The sequence below is a fragment of the Drosophila pseudoobscura genome, chromosome 2, assembly GCF_009870125.1.
Source record: "Drosophila pseudoobscura strain MV-25-SWS-2005 chromosome 2, UCI_Dpse_MV25, whole genome shotgun sequence".
In the NCBI taxonomy this organism is placed as follows: Eukaryota; Metazoa; Arthropoda; class Insecta; order Diptera; family Drosophilidae; genus Drosophila; species Drosophila pseudoobscura.
The window spans coordinates 22,059,337-22,078,019 of record NC_046679.1 but is presented as its reverse complement, the minus strand read 5'-3'; the positions used below and the strand labels follow the sequence as shown (position 1 = coordinate 22,078,019).

Sequence of the window (18,683 nt, the reverse complement as noted above, 5' to 3'; positions counted from 1 at the left end):
ATAAAAATTGAGGCATTCGTCGTATTTTTGAATCAGTAATGATCCGGTTGACAACATTTAAATCCTTGTCGTTCACATTCAAACAATTTATATTTGGCGCGCACCACTCGTATCCAGTCGATAGTATCGATAACCGAACTTGAAACGGGTAAGGACCTCTTTTCCCCGGTTGGCAACATGTACACATACCCTAGGGGAAATGGATGTTATAGAACTGAGAAAATATTTGTCATCCCAGGCTGCGAATGTATGAAGATCGATATAAATATACATGATACTAATAATACACATGAATATGTCTAAAACATATCAATTTAAGAAAAGGTCTTTATATATTACATTTAATCTTCATATGAAATTATCGAAATAGGGTATACAAAAGCTATACACGCATCATGTCTCCAAATACCAGCAATATTGCGATTTTTTTTTTTTGTTGAACTATTTTGTTTAGGCCTTGTTTTAGCAAAAATAAAATAAAAGAAAGGACTAAAACCTAGCAAATCTTGAAACATATTTATTCATCAACAGCCTAAAAATATTTGGGCAGAACTAGGAGTTTTAGTTAGCCAGAATTATTCAACGAAATGTCTAAATTAAGCAATATGAACTTCTTTTTTCTCTTGACCTATTTCGCTAAAACCGATTTTTACGCAAAATGCAATAAAAGCAAATGTTTAAAATAAACCAGTCAATTAGAAAATATATTCACTAATCGGATAAAACTATGTGGGCATGGCTAAATGTTCTATATAGGTGGTAATATTCCACGGAATTTTTGAAAAACGAGGAATATGTAAAATATAACTTGAATTCGTCAGTATATTTACGGTATATTTTTGAAATGGGACGGTGTATTTTGATATATTTCTGAGGGTCGGACGGTATATTTTAACGATAAATCCGCGGTAACACTGATTACAATAGCCGACAATGTCCGACAAAATTGTAAGTATATTTTTAACAACAATATAAAATTTGCTAATTCCGTGTCCTCTAAACCACCAATAAGATTGTGAAGTGTCTGTAGAGTGTTTCCCCTGCCGAAAGGGGACACGTAGTCGCAAAAGCCGGCAAACAAAAGTGACCCGCCGCGTTGTTGTTGTTTCTGTCGCCGTTGCTCGGCAGAAAATATACATTTTGGGAAAACTATGAAATATGGAAAGTGCATCTGAAAATGTGTGCTGCTGCTTGGTCCAAGGCCATAGATGGGGTCTGCTATCTGTATAAAATATAGGGTTTCTTTTAATAATACCCCAGCCAAAGCAGACAGCAAATAAATAGTACAATGACTTGTAGATTTTGAATGTAAAAGTGCACTAATGGGAAAGGGGGTGGTGGGTGTGAAGAGAGAGAATGAAGGTTTTGGTTTTGAACGATAATCTAAATACATATTTCAGTAGCAAGAGATTGATGCAACTGATGGCAAATTAAGAGAGGTCTTAAGAGAACAAATCTATTATTTAATTCAAATGCGGAAGTAGGGGGAATAGTGGGCGCTCTATGGCGCATTTTGGCAACAAATGCATTTGTTTTTATTGCGTTGCCAACAAATTTTCACAGTCAACTTTGCGCCTTCATGACGTACAGTTCCAAACATCAAATAAGAAAGGCCTTTTAAGGCTTTAGTAGCTTCCAAAGCTACACTTACCACCCACCACCCAGCCACTCACCCACCCAGGACCCAGCACCCAGCCCAGCACAGATCACAGCTCTACGACATGGCCAGTGCTCCTCTGATGCTTGAGAACCTTCTATACAAAAAACGCAATTTGGTTTATGCCTTTGCCCGCCATCGTCTGTTTCTGTTATGCAAACAATCGGTTTGGTTCCCCCTAAAAATCAAATTAAAATTATTTGATAATGAACTCTATTTTTCCTTTTTATTACAGCTAGTACGAGTGCAGTCTGCGGAGGGCATCAAACGCATTGAGATCTCACCCAAGTCAAATTTGAAGCAACTCTATGACAGCGTTCAGACTGCCATGCAAGTGGATGGATTCGGCCTGTTCAAGGAGCGTAATTTTCTTACAGAACTTCAGGCCAGTGGCTCCCAGCTTGTGGGAACCGCACTGAAGCATGGCGACATGATATACTTAAAACAAATGGCTGGCACTTCGACGCGGGTAAGTCGAATGTTTCTAATGGAAGTCAACCATATTTTCATACTCAATTTTGTCTTTGCAGCGCACCAGTACCGTTGCCATTGAAAATCAGGTCTTTAAGCCGACTGCAGCTAGCGAAAAGCTGAGCAACAGCAATACGAACAGCGCTCGGCCCTCAACTAACGTGATCGAGGATGAGGTGGATCTGAACCTGTCCAAAGCCGATGGCACTATTAAGCGCGAACGCGATAGCAAGCTGTAAGTTTGGGGATCTTCCTATATCGATTAAGTTTATAAAATATTCAAAAATCTATTAATTAAAGCTGCCATCACAATGCCAATGGCCGTTGCGTTCATTGCTCGCCGCTGGAACCCTATGATGAGGCCTATTTGAAGGAGAATAACATCAAGCACTTGTCGTTTCATTCGTACATACGCAAGCAGACATCAGGCATGGATCATGGCAAATACTTTGTATTCGATGACATCAATTGCCGCATCAAGACAGGCTGTAGGGAACATCCGCCATGGCCCAAGGGCATATGCTCCAAGTGCCAGCCATCGGCCATAACCCTGAACCGTCAGACCTATCGACATGTGGACAATGTCATGTTCGAGAATACCAAAATTGTAGAACGTTTCCTAAACTATTGGCGTACCACTGGCCACCAGCGTATGGGCTATTTGTACGGCACGTATGAGCCGCATACAGATGTACCGCTCGGCATACGCGCCACGGTGGCAGCGATCTATGAGCCACCGCAGGAATCGACACGGGATTCGATCAATATGTTCCCCGATGAGGGGGACGCCGAAGTCGATGCTGTAGCCAATGCGTTAGGACTGAAGAAGGTGCGCCGGAAAGACACTTCTTTTACACTATAGGTTTACTACACTTTTGTTTTTTTTGTATAGATTGGTTGGATATTCACTGATCTCATCACGGATGATGCAACTGCAGGAACTGTGAAGCAGATTCGTGGCATCGAGACCCACTTCCTCACCGCCCAGGAGTGCATAACGGCCGGAGAGCTGCAGAATCGTCATCCCAATCCATGTAAATATGCCTCAAATGGCGTCTTTGGCTCAAAGTTTGTGACCATTTGTGTGACGGGTAAGTGTTTTCCATCACTCGGTTTTCATCGAGCAGTAATCTGACATTCCATATGCATTTAGGAGATAAAACCAAACAAGTACATATGGAGGGATATGCGGTGTCTGCCCAGTGCATGGCTCTGGTCCGAGATGATTGTCTGATACCCACTAAGGAGGCTCCCGAATTGGGATATGTGCGTGAGTCCACAGATAAGCAGTATGTTCCAGATGTCTTCTATAAGGTGAGTGATATAATCGATATGATGTGCCTTCCATTCGGGTTTGAGTTCTGCAACATTTATTGAAAACTTTCACATTTAAACACACTGCATATGTAGACACCAATCGAACAGGGATTACATTTCGATTATTGCTTAAAAGCTATGTAAAGTTTGATTATCTATGGACATTTAACACTTAAATACATTTAAACTCGGTGTAGGGTGTGGGTATCTTTTTGAATCCTCTGGATTTTAATGACCATTATTCGTTCTCTTCTCCCTTCTCCGTTTGTGTTTGTACTTCGCATCATTGCTCTGTGGAGGGCTCTTTGCCAAAAATCCATACCAATTATGATTTATAAGAAACACGCCTTAAGAATTAATAACCAGACACATTTACAGCACAAGTATGGATATAGTACCTATACTAATCGTATTATTTGGATTCTCGGTAAACTATATACCATTTGAGCAAATTTTTATTTGAGATTTCTTCGTCTTTGATGCGCTTTTTTGCCACCGTTTCGATGATTTTTTTTAATCTGAGACTTTCCTTAAAAATTAATTTAATTTTGTCATATATTTGAACTCAAAGAATTCTCGATTTGATTTAATCAAATAATTTAACTGATATAATGTTTCTTTTACCTAAAAAAAATAATGTAAATTCCACGATTCTTATTAATATTGATAGAATATTTAAAATATAAATTAATTTTCTGTAGTACTTACATTCGTTCCATTTGGCTTACAAACGAATGTATAATTGCTGTGTATTATCTGCTGTGTATTGTGTATTACCATATCTTATCTTTTATATTAAATATCAATATCTGCCATCACATATATGCATTATATCTCTTATTAATCGTATATGTTTCGAATAATACTATCTTTTTCTTTCTTTATTTTTTTTTTAATTCTGCTTGATTGATAAGAGATTAATATGAATGATAGTAAATCAAAACGCAATGCTAAACCGTCCTATACCTTACTCAAATACTTCGTATACTTCTGCATATATAATATCAAAATTACTCGATGCCTAAAGCTTCTTCTAGACTTCAATTGATCCTTCGTTTTGATTTTCTTTTAAATAAAATCACTTGTTCCTTGTTTATATGTTTATATATGTATGTATAACTATTCTTATGTCACAATTCGTTTATAATGGTCACAACAAAAGCTTATATAGACATCAAACATTTACTTCTGGTAAATCGATTTAGCTCGCTATTGTTTTGTGATTTTATGGATAAATCTCCTGTAAATATAGTTAACATCTACGCAAGATTTCACCTATTTCTTGTTTTTTTTTTTATAGAGGTTCTTATTAGATAGTGTTACAATATCGACAGAGATGTAGAGAGTTTCTTGTAGGTGGAAACCTTATATCAATCGTATATCGTATCGTGTATCGTGTATAGTGTATCGTATATCGTAGTGTTCTGTATTCGATTTGCATTAATTTACTTCATCTTAAATATGAAGTGTACCTCGAATGTATTGAGATGTTTAACAGACGGACAAAGATGTGATATTTAATGTCTATCATAGATCACGTAGTGTGTACTGAATAGAATATCGTTTGATATATCTCATAGTTTACTTTATTGTAGACATATATATATATATATATATATATGTATGCACATATAGATATCATCTTTATCTGGAATCATTTCACAATTTTCGTGCCATTTTATAAGATTTCCATTCATATGTAGTTATTATGTATTATTGGATATCTATAATTTTAAAATACCTTTTAGTTAAGGTATTAATTCTTGATTTCATAGCCAGGTAACGTTGTAGCGCTTGAAACATCCTAAGGATTGTAGGATTTTGTTTCATGTGTCTACCTTATGCCTATAAAATTTAATAGCCAATTACATATTTCCATTTAGACCTTAAAAACCAAGAAATTTCACAAATATTAACTATTTTCCATCGACTTTGTATTTATAGAAGAACAAAAAAGAAACAATAACTTTTTATTATTATTATTATTTAAAACAGCCTAAAAATGTTGCTTTTTATCTCTTATCCTCTCTCTCTCTCTCTCTGTTTGGTATTATTCCGTTTTGTAAAATATTTCTAAAAGTTTCTCAAGTCTCATTTTTGACAATTTGGCTTTTTTATTTCTTGTTCGTTTTGTTATTCCACGGAACAATATTATAATATAACATACAATATTGTACAATATTGCAATCAAAAACGGACATCAAAGAGATTAATTTCTTAAAAACACCTGTCTTGTCTGTCTTATCTTATATTACATATATTATACGATGCTTCAAAAATTGTGTATAGTAGATCCGAGTAATGGGGCTCCTCATGGGGGTAAAGGTTGGTCCGATCGGTTCTCAGTTCCTACAGGACGGTACAACCCGCAATCTTTGATGATGGATTGCACACCAGGTCGCCCGATCGGGTTGCCAGTCGCAGCGATTCGGTCTATCATTTCGATGCCATCGATTATGTAGCCAAATATGGCCGTGAATATCTGATGTTCGTTCAGCAGCACCCGGAACTGGCTGCCGACGAGTCCGTGGTGGTCGTGTCGCTTCTGACTTCGCCGCATGCCAACCGCACCCCTGTGGGATTTTAGTTTGCTGTTGTCCGGCTGAAAGAAGCGCTCCTCGAAGGCGGCATGTCCGCCGCGACCGTTCTGCGACTCAAAGTCCCCCGTGATAATGCTCTCGTTGCCCCAGGTCTGAAAGACGACGCATCCCCGGTACCCAAAGCCGCGATCCTGTCGGATAAGCGAGCCAAAGTTTTCGGCCATCCGGGGCGCAGCATCCTTGTTCACTTCGATTAGTACTCGCCCGGCCAGACGCCCTGCTATTTCCATATCCATGTAATATATGGGATAACAGTGTACTGAGGGCAACCGCCCAATGCTTACCAATCCAATGGCTGTCCCATGGCCATGCCCATGCTGACGCACGCCGGAGGCTTGCTGATGCTGTTGCTGTGCCTGTGCATTGTTCTGTCCAAGCAGTAGGCCCAGATTCAGGCGGTTGTAGTCGTTGTTGAAGAGCTGGGCTGCCGGATGGGGATAGTTGTGGGTCAAGAAGCTGTGGCTGCTGCAGCTGGTAGAGGGAGCTGGCTCCAGAGGAGAAATCTGCCACAGGTTATTGATCGGCAGCATCAGGGAGTGCTCATGGCGGGGTTGACTCTGGAGCGGTGGATGCTCCTGGCGGGGCACCAGCAACACCTGTTGCTGCATCTGTTGCCAGTAGTTGTAGATGCAGTAATTGATCATCACCAAAGCTGGTGGCACTCCGTCCCCAGGTATGCCCTGGGGTGGATTGGGATTGGGATTCCGCTGTAGACCCAGAATTCGCTCGTTGAGCAGCTCAAAGGTCAGCATGTGCATGCCATTCTCCTGGATGATAGCCCGCATGTTATACTGGAACTGAAGATGCAAAACCTGCTTGCGGAATAGCTTCACCTTTGCGGAGGCCCGGCCCAGGAGTTGATGCATCTCGTAGACCCCGAGGGCACCCTCTCCCCACAGGCGACTGAGCATCGTCTCGGATCGCATCAGCCAGTCGCGCATGTGCAAGACAACCATGCTGGGCTTGTGGCCCAGGATCTCCTTTCTGACGGTATTCTGGAGCTGGTGACAGCCTTCAAAGAGAACCCGAAGCATTGCCATATCGCGGCGGGCCAGCGCATCGACCTCACTGCAGGCCCTCTTGATTTTGTCCATCTCATTGGAGAGCAGCTGGTGGACCAGCTCGCTGAAGTCCATGTGGCAGGTCAACTGGTGCTCGGAGTGTGCCGCGCCATTGGCGCAGCCGCGACACATCAGATGTCGACAGTTGTGGCACCAGGTCGTGTTCGGCAACCCATGGATCAGGCAATGCTCGCAGCTGTTGGTCAGGAAACGGTTCACGCAGAGATCATCCATCCAACCAGCCATGGTTGCAGGCTCAGGGATGGGCTTTGCGGCTCCAGCCTCGACAGCTTGGGGGCTGGTGGGGCCCGCTTGCATCGCCATCATCACTTGTCCCAACTGCAGGGCCCTCAAGTTGCGTATTAAATACATGATGTACTCCGGTTCGGGCAGCATATCCGGCTCGACCTTGGTGCTCATTCCGCACCTGCCACAGATCCACTCTCGGCCATTGCGGGGCAACGACCACAGCAGCTCCTTGTCCAGGCAATCCCTGCAGTAGCAGTGCTGGCAGCTGAGCAACTTGGGCACATGTCTGCCCTCCTCTGAGTAGAGACGCCCGCACAGAGTGCAGCTGAGCAGCGGCAGAAGCTCACTGGGAATGTCCATTCTGTCCGTCTATCTGTGGATTACAAAGGAAAATTAGATCAATCGACGGAAGGTTGATGTATTCCGTATTATTACTCCCGATTTCCTATACTTTAAAGAGTGGGCATGTCCTGGCTCTCTACTGCTCCCAGTCTGCCCATCGCTGCTTTACATGAGAAAAAACTAAATATCTGTGTTGATTTGAATTAACTTTATATTTCTTCTGCTGCTTAACCACTGGCTCACATTCTGGCTGACACTGGCTATTCTTCCCATTCTTGGTACCATTACCCGTCCTAGTACTCTGCCTCGTCTTGGTATCTACCCATTTCTTGTTAGTTAGTCGCCAGTTTCGTGCCTATTTGCACTTTAAAAACTCCTCTTTTAAGCTGTGTAATCAAACTTTCTTCGGCATTGGACACGATGAGTAAAAAAATGGTTTCCAAAATAAATTCAGCTGTTTTTCAGTTGGCCAAAAGTGTTGTCCAATCTGACGACATTGTCTTTATAGGAACTTTTTTTTGCATAAAAAAAGAGTTTTAAACATCGGGTTTGAAACAGTTTTAAACCCAATACGTTTTCAATTTTCAGCCGTTAAACTTGATGAAGTTTTCGAATATTTTTGAAATTCTTATAACTTATTTCTTTTTTTTTTTTTTTAATATTAATGGAATTTTATATGAAATATTACAAAGGTTACAATTTATATGTGCTATTCTCCCTATTAAGCCCTATTAAGAGTGAAAAATAAGTTGGTGTGCCTAATTAGCCCTTTTCTGGTCGGTTTAAGCCCTGTTTCGCCTGTCGTCTGACAAAAGAAAGCAAACACAAGGCCCAACCAAAACACGAAACCCAGAGTGACAGAGACGTCTGTGACAAATGTTGTTTGACCATTTGAGGTGACCTTCTACGGTTTAATGTTTTAAACACTTTCCGTATTTGTCCTGTTCCCATTTCAGAACTTCTCTCGTTGCTGTAGCTCCTTCTTTTCCTCTCCATTGGACAGGGAAGCTCACGTTTCTGGCATTTCTTACGGCTATTTTGTTTTCTGTTTATTATTCACACTTTGAACTCTTTCATTTCTTTTGCTATTCACTTCCTATGCACGTTCCGCACCCCCTTTTCCTTTGCAATTATGGAAATCCTTTACGTTGTCTGCAGCTGCAGACTGGCATCATCAGCAATTACACTGTGCAACAAGATTCGGCCATCAAGACTATTTTTAAGATTCGGTAAGAAGCAATGAAATCAGAACCCTTTAAAAATTACAAAATTTGTCAAAAAGAAAAACAGGTAAACAGGTTTTTGCCCCACAAAACATTTTTATTCGTCTGTAAAAAGATCTGTAAAAATATTTCTAATCGAAAGAAAAGAACATTCCTGTTGCACAGTGTTCTATTTATTGGAGTGCCTGACACTCCGCCCACTGTCCCACTCCTAAGTCGTTCTGTGCTTTTGTCTCCTTTCAAGCACATTATATTCACGCTTACAGTCATGACTTTCTTGAGCATCCATCCTCTCGTTACCCGTTTTCTTGGTACATTTTTTGCTCTCCTTGCAAATATTGAAATTGAATAGAAATATGCCTTGTCAGAGGTTCGTGTTTTTTCCTTCTTTAGAGCCTTGACACAAATTCGAATTTATCGCCATTTTGCTTTACTTTTATTTGAATATTTCTTTTAACTTCCTGCGTTTCCAATACTCGAACTTATTGAGTTAATTGTTTTAGCAGCATTAAATTCTAAACGTTTTGTATTTTTTAATCATGAGCTCTGGCCCGCCCACATGCAATTGCTGGTCAAGCTATTATTACTGTTTCTTTGTATTAACAAACATACAAAAGAGAAGGGCAGATGACTAGAGGAGTGCAAGGGAGAGCTTCGAGGCATGGACAGATTGTCATTTAACATCTCTTTGTTGTAGGTTCTAATATCCTTTTCAGAGGGAATTCTAAATTTTTCATTACTGTGTGAGCATAATAGCAGGGATGTCTGTTTTTCATACCCGATACTCGAAGAGTTTAGTAATATAATAATTTATTATAGACTTAAGGATATTTGATTTCTACACAAACCCTTCAAACTCATAGAAATATGTGTATTTTGTTATTGCATTTACGGCCCCGAGCCTCGTTTGCGAATACCTTTGGTTTCTGTTGCCGAATAACTCTCGGAGCGAAAGGAGTGGTTCGGAACAAGCCCGTGCCTCGTTATAGAAGTCGAAAACAAGAAAACATTATAGTAGGTATACTTCTTCTAACCGCACTTCATAGATCTGGTCAGGTTGTCATGGTATTCGTTCGTATATAAGGTTATTTAAATGTACGTCCCACACAAGCTACCCTTTCTTTTTGGTTTTTCTTTTGCCATTTGTACAAAGTCAAGAATAAATTAACAGCCTGTCGTTTGTCGGCATTATTCAAGCTTAATTCCAAACAAATATTTACCCCCATATATGTAAATATGATATGCTTAATGGTGGATAGATTTTGAGGCAAATGCTGCAAACCCTGTTATAACTGTTTCGTCTTTTCCTAGAATATTCATTAAGCAATTAAGTTTTCAACATTTTGAAGTGCTGCTCTAACTCCTTGTTCGGAATAATTTGTATTCCATTTCGAACGAATTTTGTTGCGGTGCGGTGGCGGTCGGCAAGGCACTTTGCTAAACCAGCAAATTTTCACATACTCAAAATAAACTAGGAAAACAAATGCTCTGTCCAACACGTGTTGTTTCTGGAAATTGCTGTTCGGGAGTCAAATGTTAATTAAACAAACTTTATGTATGTAGGTATTCGCATTCGCCCACAAAAAAACAAGATTTTATAGGTAAAAAGCAGATTATGGGATATTTATATCCCTGAAGCACTGGACCTTTGGGTCCAGAAGAAGTCTTGTTGCTATCTCTGTGGTTAATTATACGTTTGTAGTAGCTATTTTATTTATAATTGTCCTGAGTTGACACTAATTAACAATTCTTTGGATGGAGTTTCCTCATTTCGCCCGAAGTCCTTTTTTTCTCGTTTGTTCTTTTTCTTGCAATCATCTTTTATGTAAAAACATACATTATATTTATTTCCCACTTAGAATGCATTTTTTGATATCAGTTGAATAATTGGATTGGATTTGGATTATTCATACATATTTTTCTGCTGGGGAAATACCTTTTTGTTGATTCTTGGAAATATGGCAACAAATATTGGAGCAATAGAAAGGTAATGATAGCTAGATATTCGGAATTGGTAGATAAGTCTATAATTTCACAAAAAATTCATATTCATTAGGTTGAATAGAGATTTGAGATCTCAGACTTCCCTCTGAAACTTCTGCAGCACTTTAAATATTTTTATAAGTTTGTGGCCACAAAAGAAAAAGGATTATTTTCTATAATTTCCTCTCGCCATGCATTTTGTATGCGTCTGTTGCACATTTCGTTGTCTGATGTTTTGCTTCCCTGAGAAGCGGCCTCGAGTCCCCTTTTGTCTGAGCTGAGAGCAGTTTTTGATGTTTGTGCAAAAAAAAACAGACGTGGAAACCTTTTAATTGCTGAAATTAAACCATCATCAAAATAAAAGTTTGCCGCTCTTAACAAACCGAAAAACCATTCACCATGGGGCGTATGTTTCCTGCCATGGCCACAGACATGTTTCCTTGCGTCTTGGGTCACAGAAGCCCAATGAATACGGCATAAAAAAGGTTTCTAACATGCATTTAATTAATATAATTTTTTGTTTTTTGAAATGGTTAGTTAAATTGAGCTTCAAGAAAGGGCTTTCAAAACGGAATTCACAATAAGGGAAAAATTACAGCGATGCAATTCCCCCTAAATTATTCAAAAATCTTGGCGAATGCTTTTCTGCACTCAAAGTACTACCCAGAAATGCGTCAGCAAAAACCAGGGCAAAGATTTAGCTTAAATTCATGAACAGAAGCGAAAGAATATCTGCAAATCAATACGCAATTTGTGGCCTGGCTTCGCACTTTTTCCCTGGACCCCATTGTCAGTTCTATTGGGCACTGGACTTGGTTTTATGTCTGCGCCTTGTGTCAGGCTATAAAAATGTATTACATGTTTGTGCGTCACCTTGGAGGGTCCGCGGACGTCCGTCCGGAGGCCGTAGTCTGGACGCAACCGCAACTTCCCCTTTGCTCTAGTTGCCATAAGCCGGGAGCTAGGGGCATAGCGATAATTGGTCCTTTCGATTTTAATGGCAATGCCAACGTGCAGCGAATATTCAAGCCCTATGAGCAAACAGTCAAACGTTTTTAACTGTGTTTTAGATTTACTTCTGAACTCTGAACCCAGGCCTAACACATACATTGAATTCGCCAATAAATTTCTTTGCTTTACTTTCAATGGCAACCCAAATATAAATTGCATTGTGTTGTGGATTGCGGTATTAAATATTAAGGCACCTATTTACCGCAAATAGCTTAAAATTACGGCTATAATAAAACAGCTGCAACCCCGAGAAAATATGGCAAATAGTTCACTTATTATTTTCAAGTCGAAGGACATCCAAGAAATTAAGGAACTAAAGGGGGGAAGAATATAATGGACACCCCATTTGACACTCTGTAATTGGTATCCTTGGAAATGGCAGGCACACATTTCTAATTTTTCCAGGAAGTGCCAGTCTGAGCGGAAGTGAAATACCAAACCACAAACACCAGGATGGAAAGTCATGTGGCAAAATTAATAAACAGGAAAGTGCTCAATAGGACTTCAGTTGGCACAGTTGTCACCCATTTGCGAGGGAGCATATGTATTCTGATGTGTGTGAGTGGCTTTGTTGGGTTGCGAGAAGAGTTGACAAATAATTAGCATACTTTTGCGGGCAATCGACCTTTTTTGATTGATGGGGCCTGTGTGTGCGGCCCACAACGACGACGATGCTGCTGCCAGGCTATATTTATGTAAATTAGCCTTCAGCTGAAATCAAACCAAAACTTTGATTGATCTGAAATGTGAAATGTTCGGGATTTATGACATATGAATGCAAATACATCTAAGGAAGGTCGTATCTTGCAAAATGAAGCGCTTGATTGAAAATATAAAAGTAAATCAATAAATAATTAAATTCTGAGATTTTTGCACCGGATGTTCATACATTTTTCACTAAATTATGTTTAACATATAACATTTTGGTATACAAATATTAAACTCAATCTTCGTACTGCCTTTTTCAAAATACCCTTCATTCTTACATGTATTCTTCCGATCTGTATGATTGAAAACTATTTGATTTGAGCTTTAGATAAAAAACTGCTTCCCTCTCTCTTACTGAGTAACAAGAAACTCCATATTTAACACTGCTTGCACCGCTTGCTATCGATTGAGCTCTATTTTCGAATCTTCCATTAAACTCTGCGTAAAACCAAATTCGCATCTGCTTACCTTATGCGTATGCACAGTTTCACTCCTTCACGCCTTTCAAAATATCGACAGAATAAAAACGATTTAATTGCAGTTTTTATTCTTTGTTATATTCACAGCAACCGGATTCTTTTATAGTATTATATTAATTTTTCGCATAAATGTATGTTGTTTGGTCTTTCTGTTTTTTTCCTATCCTCTAGAGGAAAATGCATCAAAAAATGTTCCTTAGTTGTGGCTGTTATTGCGATTATTGTTTTGGGAATTCGATTCCTCAACTCTCATTTCCAGTCTTTTCCTGTCTCTCAGTATTGCTTGGACACTGCCAGCTCAAAATCCTCCGTTCCTCTGTACTTTTTTACCAATTTTTAGGTTAACTCTTTTCGTTTACACTCTTGGTTTGCACTCTCTCCCGGACGCACTATTTCGGCTCAGGAACAGTTATTAGTTGGACAGTGTCTTGGGCTGCACTCGAGGACGGACCTTTTTTCATGCAGCTCTCCCACACGCACTCCCACACTCTCTTTCACTTCTTTTTGCACTTGCAGGAGGCAGCTAAAGCTTTGAACATTTTACGGGCACTTTCACTTTTTGGAGCGATTTTCTTCTTTGCCACTGATCCTTGCTGCTCCTTCTCCTCTTCTGGCTTTTGCTGTGGCTTTTCCTGATGTGAAATTATCTGTGCTTCCCGTTGCTGTTGCTGCTTTTGTTCTATTTCCTTCTGTTGGTCCTGTTGCTGTTTCTGCTCCTGTTGCTGTTGCTTCTGCTCTTTCTGTTCCTGCTGCTGCTGGTGCAGACGCGTCTTGAATGCTGCATTGCTAATTTGCCAGCTGTTTTTGAGGGAGCGGAGCGGCGGCTTCGTGTGGAGCTGGTGATAGTTCGGGGCTGCACTGGCCAGGGCTGCCGATGGCTCGGTGTTCGATGAGGAAATAGTGGACGAGGCCACTGCTGTCCAAAACATGTTTGGGTCTATATGGAGCTTCAAAAATCCAGCACATTGAAACCTCTATCCGACTGAGCATTTTCAACCGAATGGAATATGCATATAAAAAACGCAACAAAAAAACCTACACTTATTTCTAACAAAAAAAATATTTTTAGTTTTAACGCGTCGCGTGGGATATTTAAAAAATTCAGCTTTGGATTAAAATGCACAAATATTTTGACGAGGGTCTGTTCACGTTTTGTTGGAAAATGCAGTCCAGCGCAGTGGGCGAAGGCTTTTATATGAGCACCAGAACAGTGTGGGAACGAGCTTGCAAAGCTTTCGTTGTGTGGAGGAGCGCTCTCTCTCTCTGCCTGCCCAGCTGGTTCCAATGTCAATGTCAAGCTGTTCTCACTCTACCACGCGCTCGCTCTCGCTCTCTCTCTCTGTGGACATGCAAATTTCGAAGCAAAGCTTTGGCACCTAATTTTGATATCCCGTTGCACTGATTTTTGTATGCTGAATGCTTCTTAGAATAGGTAAAATATGGGTGCGCTCCTTGCGGATGGAGTAGTATTAAATCACCTGATTTCTTATTCATTGACTTCTGTGGAGCAACATAAAGTGTGGTTGTAAAACTATTGAATCCTCGGCCCTTTGCGTGGGGTTTGCATCTTGGAAGTCTCATTTCTGAGAACTTTTGTATTTATTTTATATTTTTACACAAATGTTTTCCACTTCCACATCAAAGCAGAGGACCCTTGCTTGTTGTTGACTGCTAACCGCTGGTTTTTTCTTAGAGTTTGTATAAATAGTAATTGAGGGCTTCATTTATGTACACCTTGTGACCTATAAAACCCCTAGAGCCTTTATTTCCAGTGAAAAGCTGTTGTTGTTTCGTGGGAAACTATTTACGTTCTATTGTAAATTATCTATTGTTCTACTTAATATAAGGAGGAGCATTAATGGCTGCGCTTGGAGTGGTTATTGTAATAGTGAATATCCCATTATCGGATTACTCTTCTGTATCGTTCCTGCTTCCTTTCCCCTGCCATTACCACACAGGAAACGAAATATGTTTTTGGCGCCATTTGGTAGCCACTTTAGAGCCACTTGTTCTTGCGATGAGGGCCTAGGTTGAGGGCTTTGCAATTCCTTCGAAGGAGGCATCTATTAATTTTGACTATTATCTTCAATCAAGCGTTTAGGAGTGTCGATGTACAGATAATAATATTCCTAAAGGTGACTGTCTAAGCTTAAAAGAGGGAGACCCTTCTGTTTTTCCCGCATTGATTGAATTAGGCTGGGAATTCCGGTAAATCTGAGATATACACATATGTAGCTATTCTTCGTGCCGTGCCCTCAGGTCTGTTGGGAGTCCATTGTTATGCGTGTGGCTCAACAAACTTGCTAATTGACAAAAGGTTAGCCCCAAGCCCCCAACCATGCGTGTGTGTGAAGTGGGTGGTTGGTATTCCTTGTATGATGGTCGACCTGTGGCCAAATGCAATTTGCATGCCTCGGCAGCACCAACAACAGCAACAGGCACAGGAATGAGGCGTGGCAGGAAGACTAAACTTGCAACTCAATTTAAACACGGAAATGGGAACGGGAAGGGGATATTTCCATAAAACAAAATTTTAGTGTGGCCCAGGGAATTCTGATTGAGTTATAGACACACGCAACGTATCGTTTTCGGTATCATGGCTGCCTTCTCTGATTGATTTTGCAGCTCCTCGTATCCTGTCCTTGACGGTTGTCCACTGGCACCGCTGGCCGGTAATCTGTTTATCCATGTGCAACTATTGGATGGCATTTAATTCCAATTGGATGCACTTTGCATCCACCTTGCGTGGCCTGCCACTGCCCACTTTCGACTGCCCCCTGGCTGCACACTCACTGCGCGTGCACACACACACACACACACACACGGACAGAGAGAGGGGACATCGGAGCCACGACTTATTGACTCTTCTTCCTGCATCAAAGCAAGCATGTCGCCCGCTGTCGCTGTTGATGTCGCTCTTGCTGTCCGGCGACACGCCCACTCTTTGTTAAACTGAAATAATTGCGTTTTCCCATGGAACAGCGTTATTAAAGCAACTAACGGTCAGTAGGCGGATGCATCAGAGGCGTGGCACTGGACCCTAAACGTCAGCCTGGAATATTCATCAAACCGTTTTTGAACAGAAATTTCCATCTGGTTGGCTGTGACATTGGCCATTGGCTCCTGGACAGTAATTCAATCAGACATGCACCGGATGATGGTTAATAGATGTGACATTTCGGCGCAGGATATCGCTAATAGATTACTCGGCAAAAAAACAAAAAAAGTCGCTAATGGGTTTTTAGAAAGTCCAATGGAAAACTATGGACGAAATCTGGAGTGCACTCGAATGGGGAGCCGTGTGTCGCGGAGGATAGTCTGCAGCCAGGAGCTCTAGCTTAATCTCTTGAATGCGTCTTATGACGCGGACAGGACTGTTGTTTGACTGACTTTGACCCCCTAACCCTGAATGTCTTGCATCCGCTTTTAGCCTGCTGGCAAGACCCACAGCAAACAGTCAGACGGCCTTGAAGTCCAGGCCAGACCAGGCCACGCCACGCCAGCCCCTGCAAGGAGAATACGGCCAAGCTAACAGGTTGCAGAAGCTTTAAGAGAGGAACACAAGAGAGAGAGAGAAAGTGGGTGGGAGTGGCCCGCCCACGGGGGAATTGCGGGGGGGGGGGGGGGAGAGCACAGCAGACGTCAGTGCGTCAGCAGGTCCTCGGTTCTGTTTTTTCCGTTTTAGATGTAGGTCAGGTCAGTGGGACATGCCACAATGCTAAAATACTATTTTTCTGCATATTTGCATCTGTTGTTCTTTTTTGTTTGCCCCGTTTTCAAGATGTGCTTGCAAATAATCCTACCAAGTGGGTTTTTATTGGCCACAACGATGGGAGAAAGGCGAGGAAAAACACGCACGAAGGATATTTGACCATTTAAAAATAGCAAAAAGTGGCCCAAAGTAGTTCCGATTTCAGTGAATAAAAAATGTAATGTTTTAACTTTTTATTGACAATTATTTATCTTTGGAAAAAGGATATATATCTTGTGAATTCGGAATATTCAAATAGATTTTTGTACATATTTTTACGGGCCTGTAGCTGGGCGATACCCCAACATGCAATCGCCCATGCCCCACCTCTAATAGGTAACTAGTTGCAACGGCACGTACGCTGTCTGTCCAGTACCTGGCGGTACAGTGCGTTTCAGAATAATGAGTCTGTTGCATTTTTCTTTAATTCGTTTTACTGAGCAGGTATATGGCCATTATCTTCGGTTCTTAATCAAAATTGCTATCAATAAGTATTCTATAGAGAGGATTTTATTCGTACGTAGATTTCATCCATTTCATTACACTCTGATAACACCTATGCCCTGCAACTATGTGCTCGTACTTACACTTTCTCGCTTTGTTTACTTTTATTTGTACGTACGCATGCAGGAAAAAGATCAATATGGCAACGAGGTTCAGCGTCTGGCACGTCCTCTGCCCGTGGAATATCTGCTGGTGGATGTACCCGCCTCTACGCCGGTTAAACCGCAGTACACGTTCACAAACTACGACAAGCGGCAGGCATTCCCCATCGAGAACCGATACATTGACGGACATCTGCAGGACTTTAGTGCCCTGAGCGGCTATCTGTCCGCCTGGGGCGAGGAGGAGTTCCTCGAGGCCATCTCCGACTTTCACTTGCTCGTCTATCTGTACAAAATGGACATGCTACCGCTGCGTCAGCACATGGCGTCACTGCTGGAAGCGGTGCGCACCAAGAACCCCAATCGGGCGGCCGACTTCAAGGGCGAGGAGGTGTGGAAGCTGCTCGAGTCCCTCATCCAGGCCAGTTCCGGCGGAAGTGGGTGAGTATTTCCCTCTCTCTCTCTCCAGTGAACCATTCCCCCAACTCATTTTGGTTCTCCTCTCACTTGCAGTGGCACCACCAGCTATCCCAGCGGTGCTGGAGCGGCCAATGCCGGTGGTGTGGCTGGCGCGGATGCAATGGATCTGGATGATAACACCTGGACGTGCAACCACTGCACATTCATCAATCGCGGCGACCTGCAATCCTGCGAGATCTGCTCGCTACCGAGATAAAGATCCGCTTCGCCGACCCAATAACTTTCCAACGGCATCCTGGATGAACAATTCTAAATTCTGGTGTAAAACAAACTAAAGATTCAATCATACCTATTTGTAGCCGCAGTTGAAAGGCCGATCCACCCACACACAAGACATAACAGCTGCTCGTGGATATGTCGCCCATTCTCTATATATATGTAAACGTCGTGTAAGAATTTTATAAAATAAAACAAAAAAAAATAACGATGGATGGAAAATAATTAATTTATTTTTGAATAAATTTAAATTGTTGAGCAGACGTTTAGTGTTTATTATTTGCTTCTCCACAACCCCAATCCCCTATATGTATCCATTAAAAGAAGAACACACAAGCTTTTATATATTTTGTAGTTTATTCAATCATTTTATTCAGCGCCAGTTGTCCAGCGCCAGTCGTCTTTAGTTTCCAAAAGCAGAGAAAGCATTTAATGAAAATTAAACTAAAATTTTAAATTTGTCTACTTCAATAGTTGTGATACCTTTATTGAACCTTTTTCCAGTTAGATCTTTTAATAATGTTAATGTT

The 18,683-nt window shown here is 41.2% G+C and overlaps 2 protein-coding genes across 4 annotated transcripts; one reads left to right on the top strand and one right to left on the bottom strand.

The window, feature by feature from the left end:
* The first annotated feature begins 832 nt into the window (after positions 1–832).
* Npl4 (nuclear protein localization 4) lies at positions 833–18,378 on the top strand. 3 transcript variants are annotated; one of them, XM_003736685.3, is made up of 8 exons: positions 833–948; positions 1,893–2,126; positions 2,188–2,363; positions 2,429–2,957; positions 3,021–3,219; positions 3,282–3,442; positions 17,483–17,898; positions 17,971–18,133. In XM_003736685.3, exons 1-8 carry the CDS (start codon positions 934–936, stop codon positions 18,131–18,133), a joined length of 1,893 nt encoding a protein of 630 aa, XP_003736733.1. In that variant the 5' UTR covers positions 833–933. The 3 variants fall into 3 exon arrangements, with proteins under 3 accessions (XP_003736733.1, XP_003736734.2, XP_001359342.2); XM_003736686.3 differs by lacking the exon at positions 833–948 and adding an exon at positions 1,045–1,161; XM_001359305.4 differs by lacking the exon at positions 833–948 and adding an exon at positions 1,565–1,823 and having other exon boundaries at positions 17,971–18,378.
* On the bottom strand, positions 13,424–14,426 carry LOC4802421 (putative uncharacterized protein DDB_G0268364). The gene has a single exon (XM_001359306.4). It carries the CDS (start codon positions 14,028–14,030, stop codon positions 13,596–13,598), a length of 435 nt encoding a protein of 144 aa, XP_001359343.3. The 5' UTR covers positions 14,031–14,426; the 3' UTR covers positions 13,424–13,595.
* Positions 18,379–18,683: the final 305 nt, after the last annotated feature.

What these genes read in the sequence shown, in the direction of transcription:
- Npl4 (XM_001359305.4), top strand. Translation starts at nt 1,722, where the DNA reads ATGGCCAGTGCTCCTCTGATGCTTGAGAACCTTCTATACAAAAAACGC. An exon ending in ATGCGTTAGGACTGAAGAAG is followed by an intron (nt 2,958 to 3,020) that starts GTGCGCCGGAAA and finishes TTTTTTGTATAG; the next exon opens with ATTGGTTGGATATTCACTGA. An exon ending in GCCAGTTCCGGCGGAAGTGG is followed by an intron (nt 17,899 to 17,970) that starts GTGAGTATTTCC and finishes TCTCACTTGCAG; the next exon opens with TGGCACCACCAGCTATCCCA.
- LOC4802421 (XM_001359306.4), bottom strand. Translation starts at nt 14,030, where the DNA reads ATGTTTTGGACAGCAGTGGCCTCGTCCACTATTTCCTCATCGAACACC.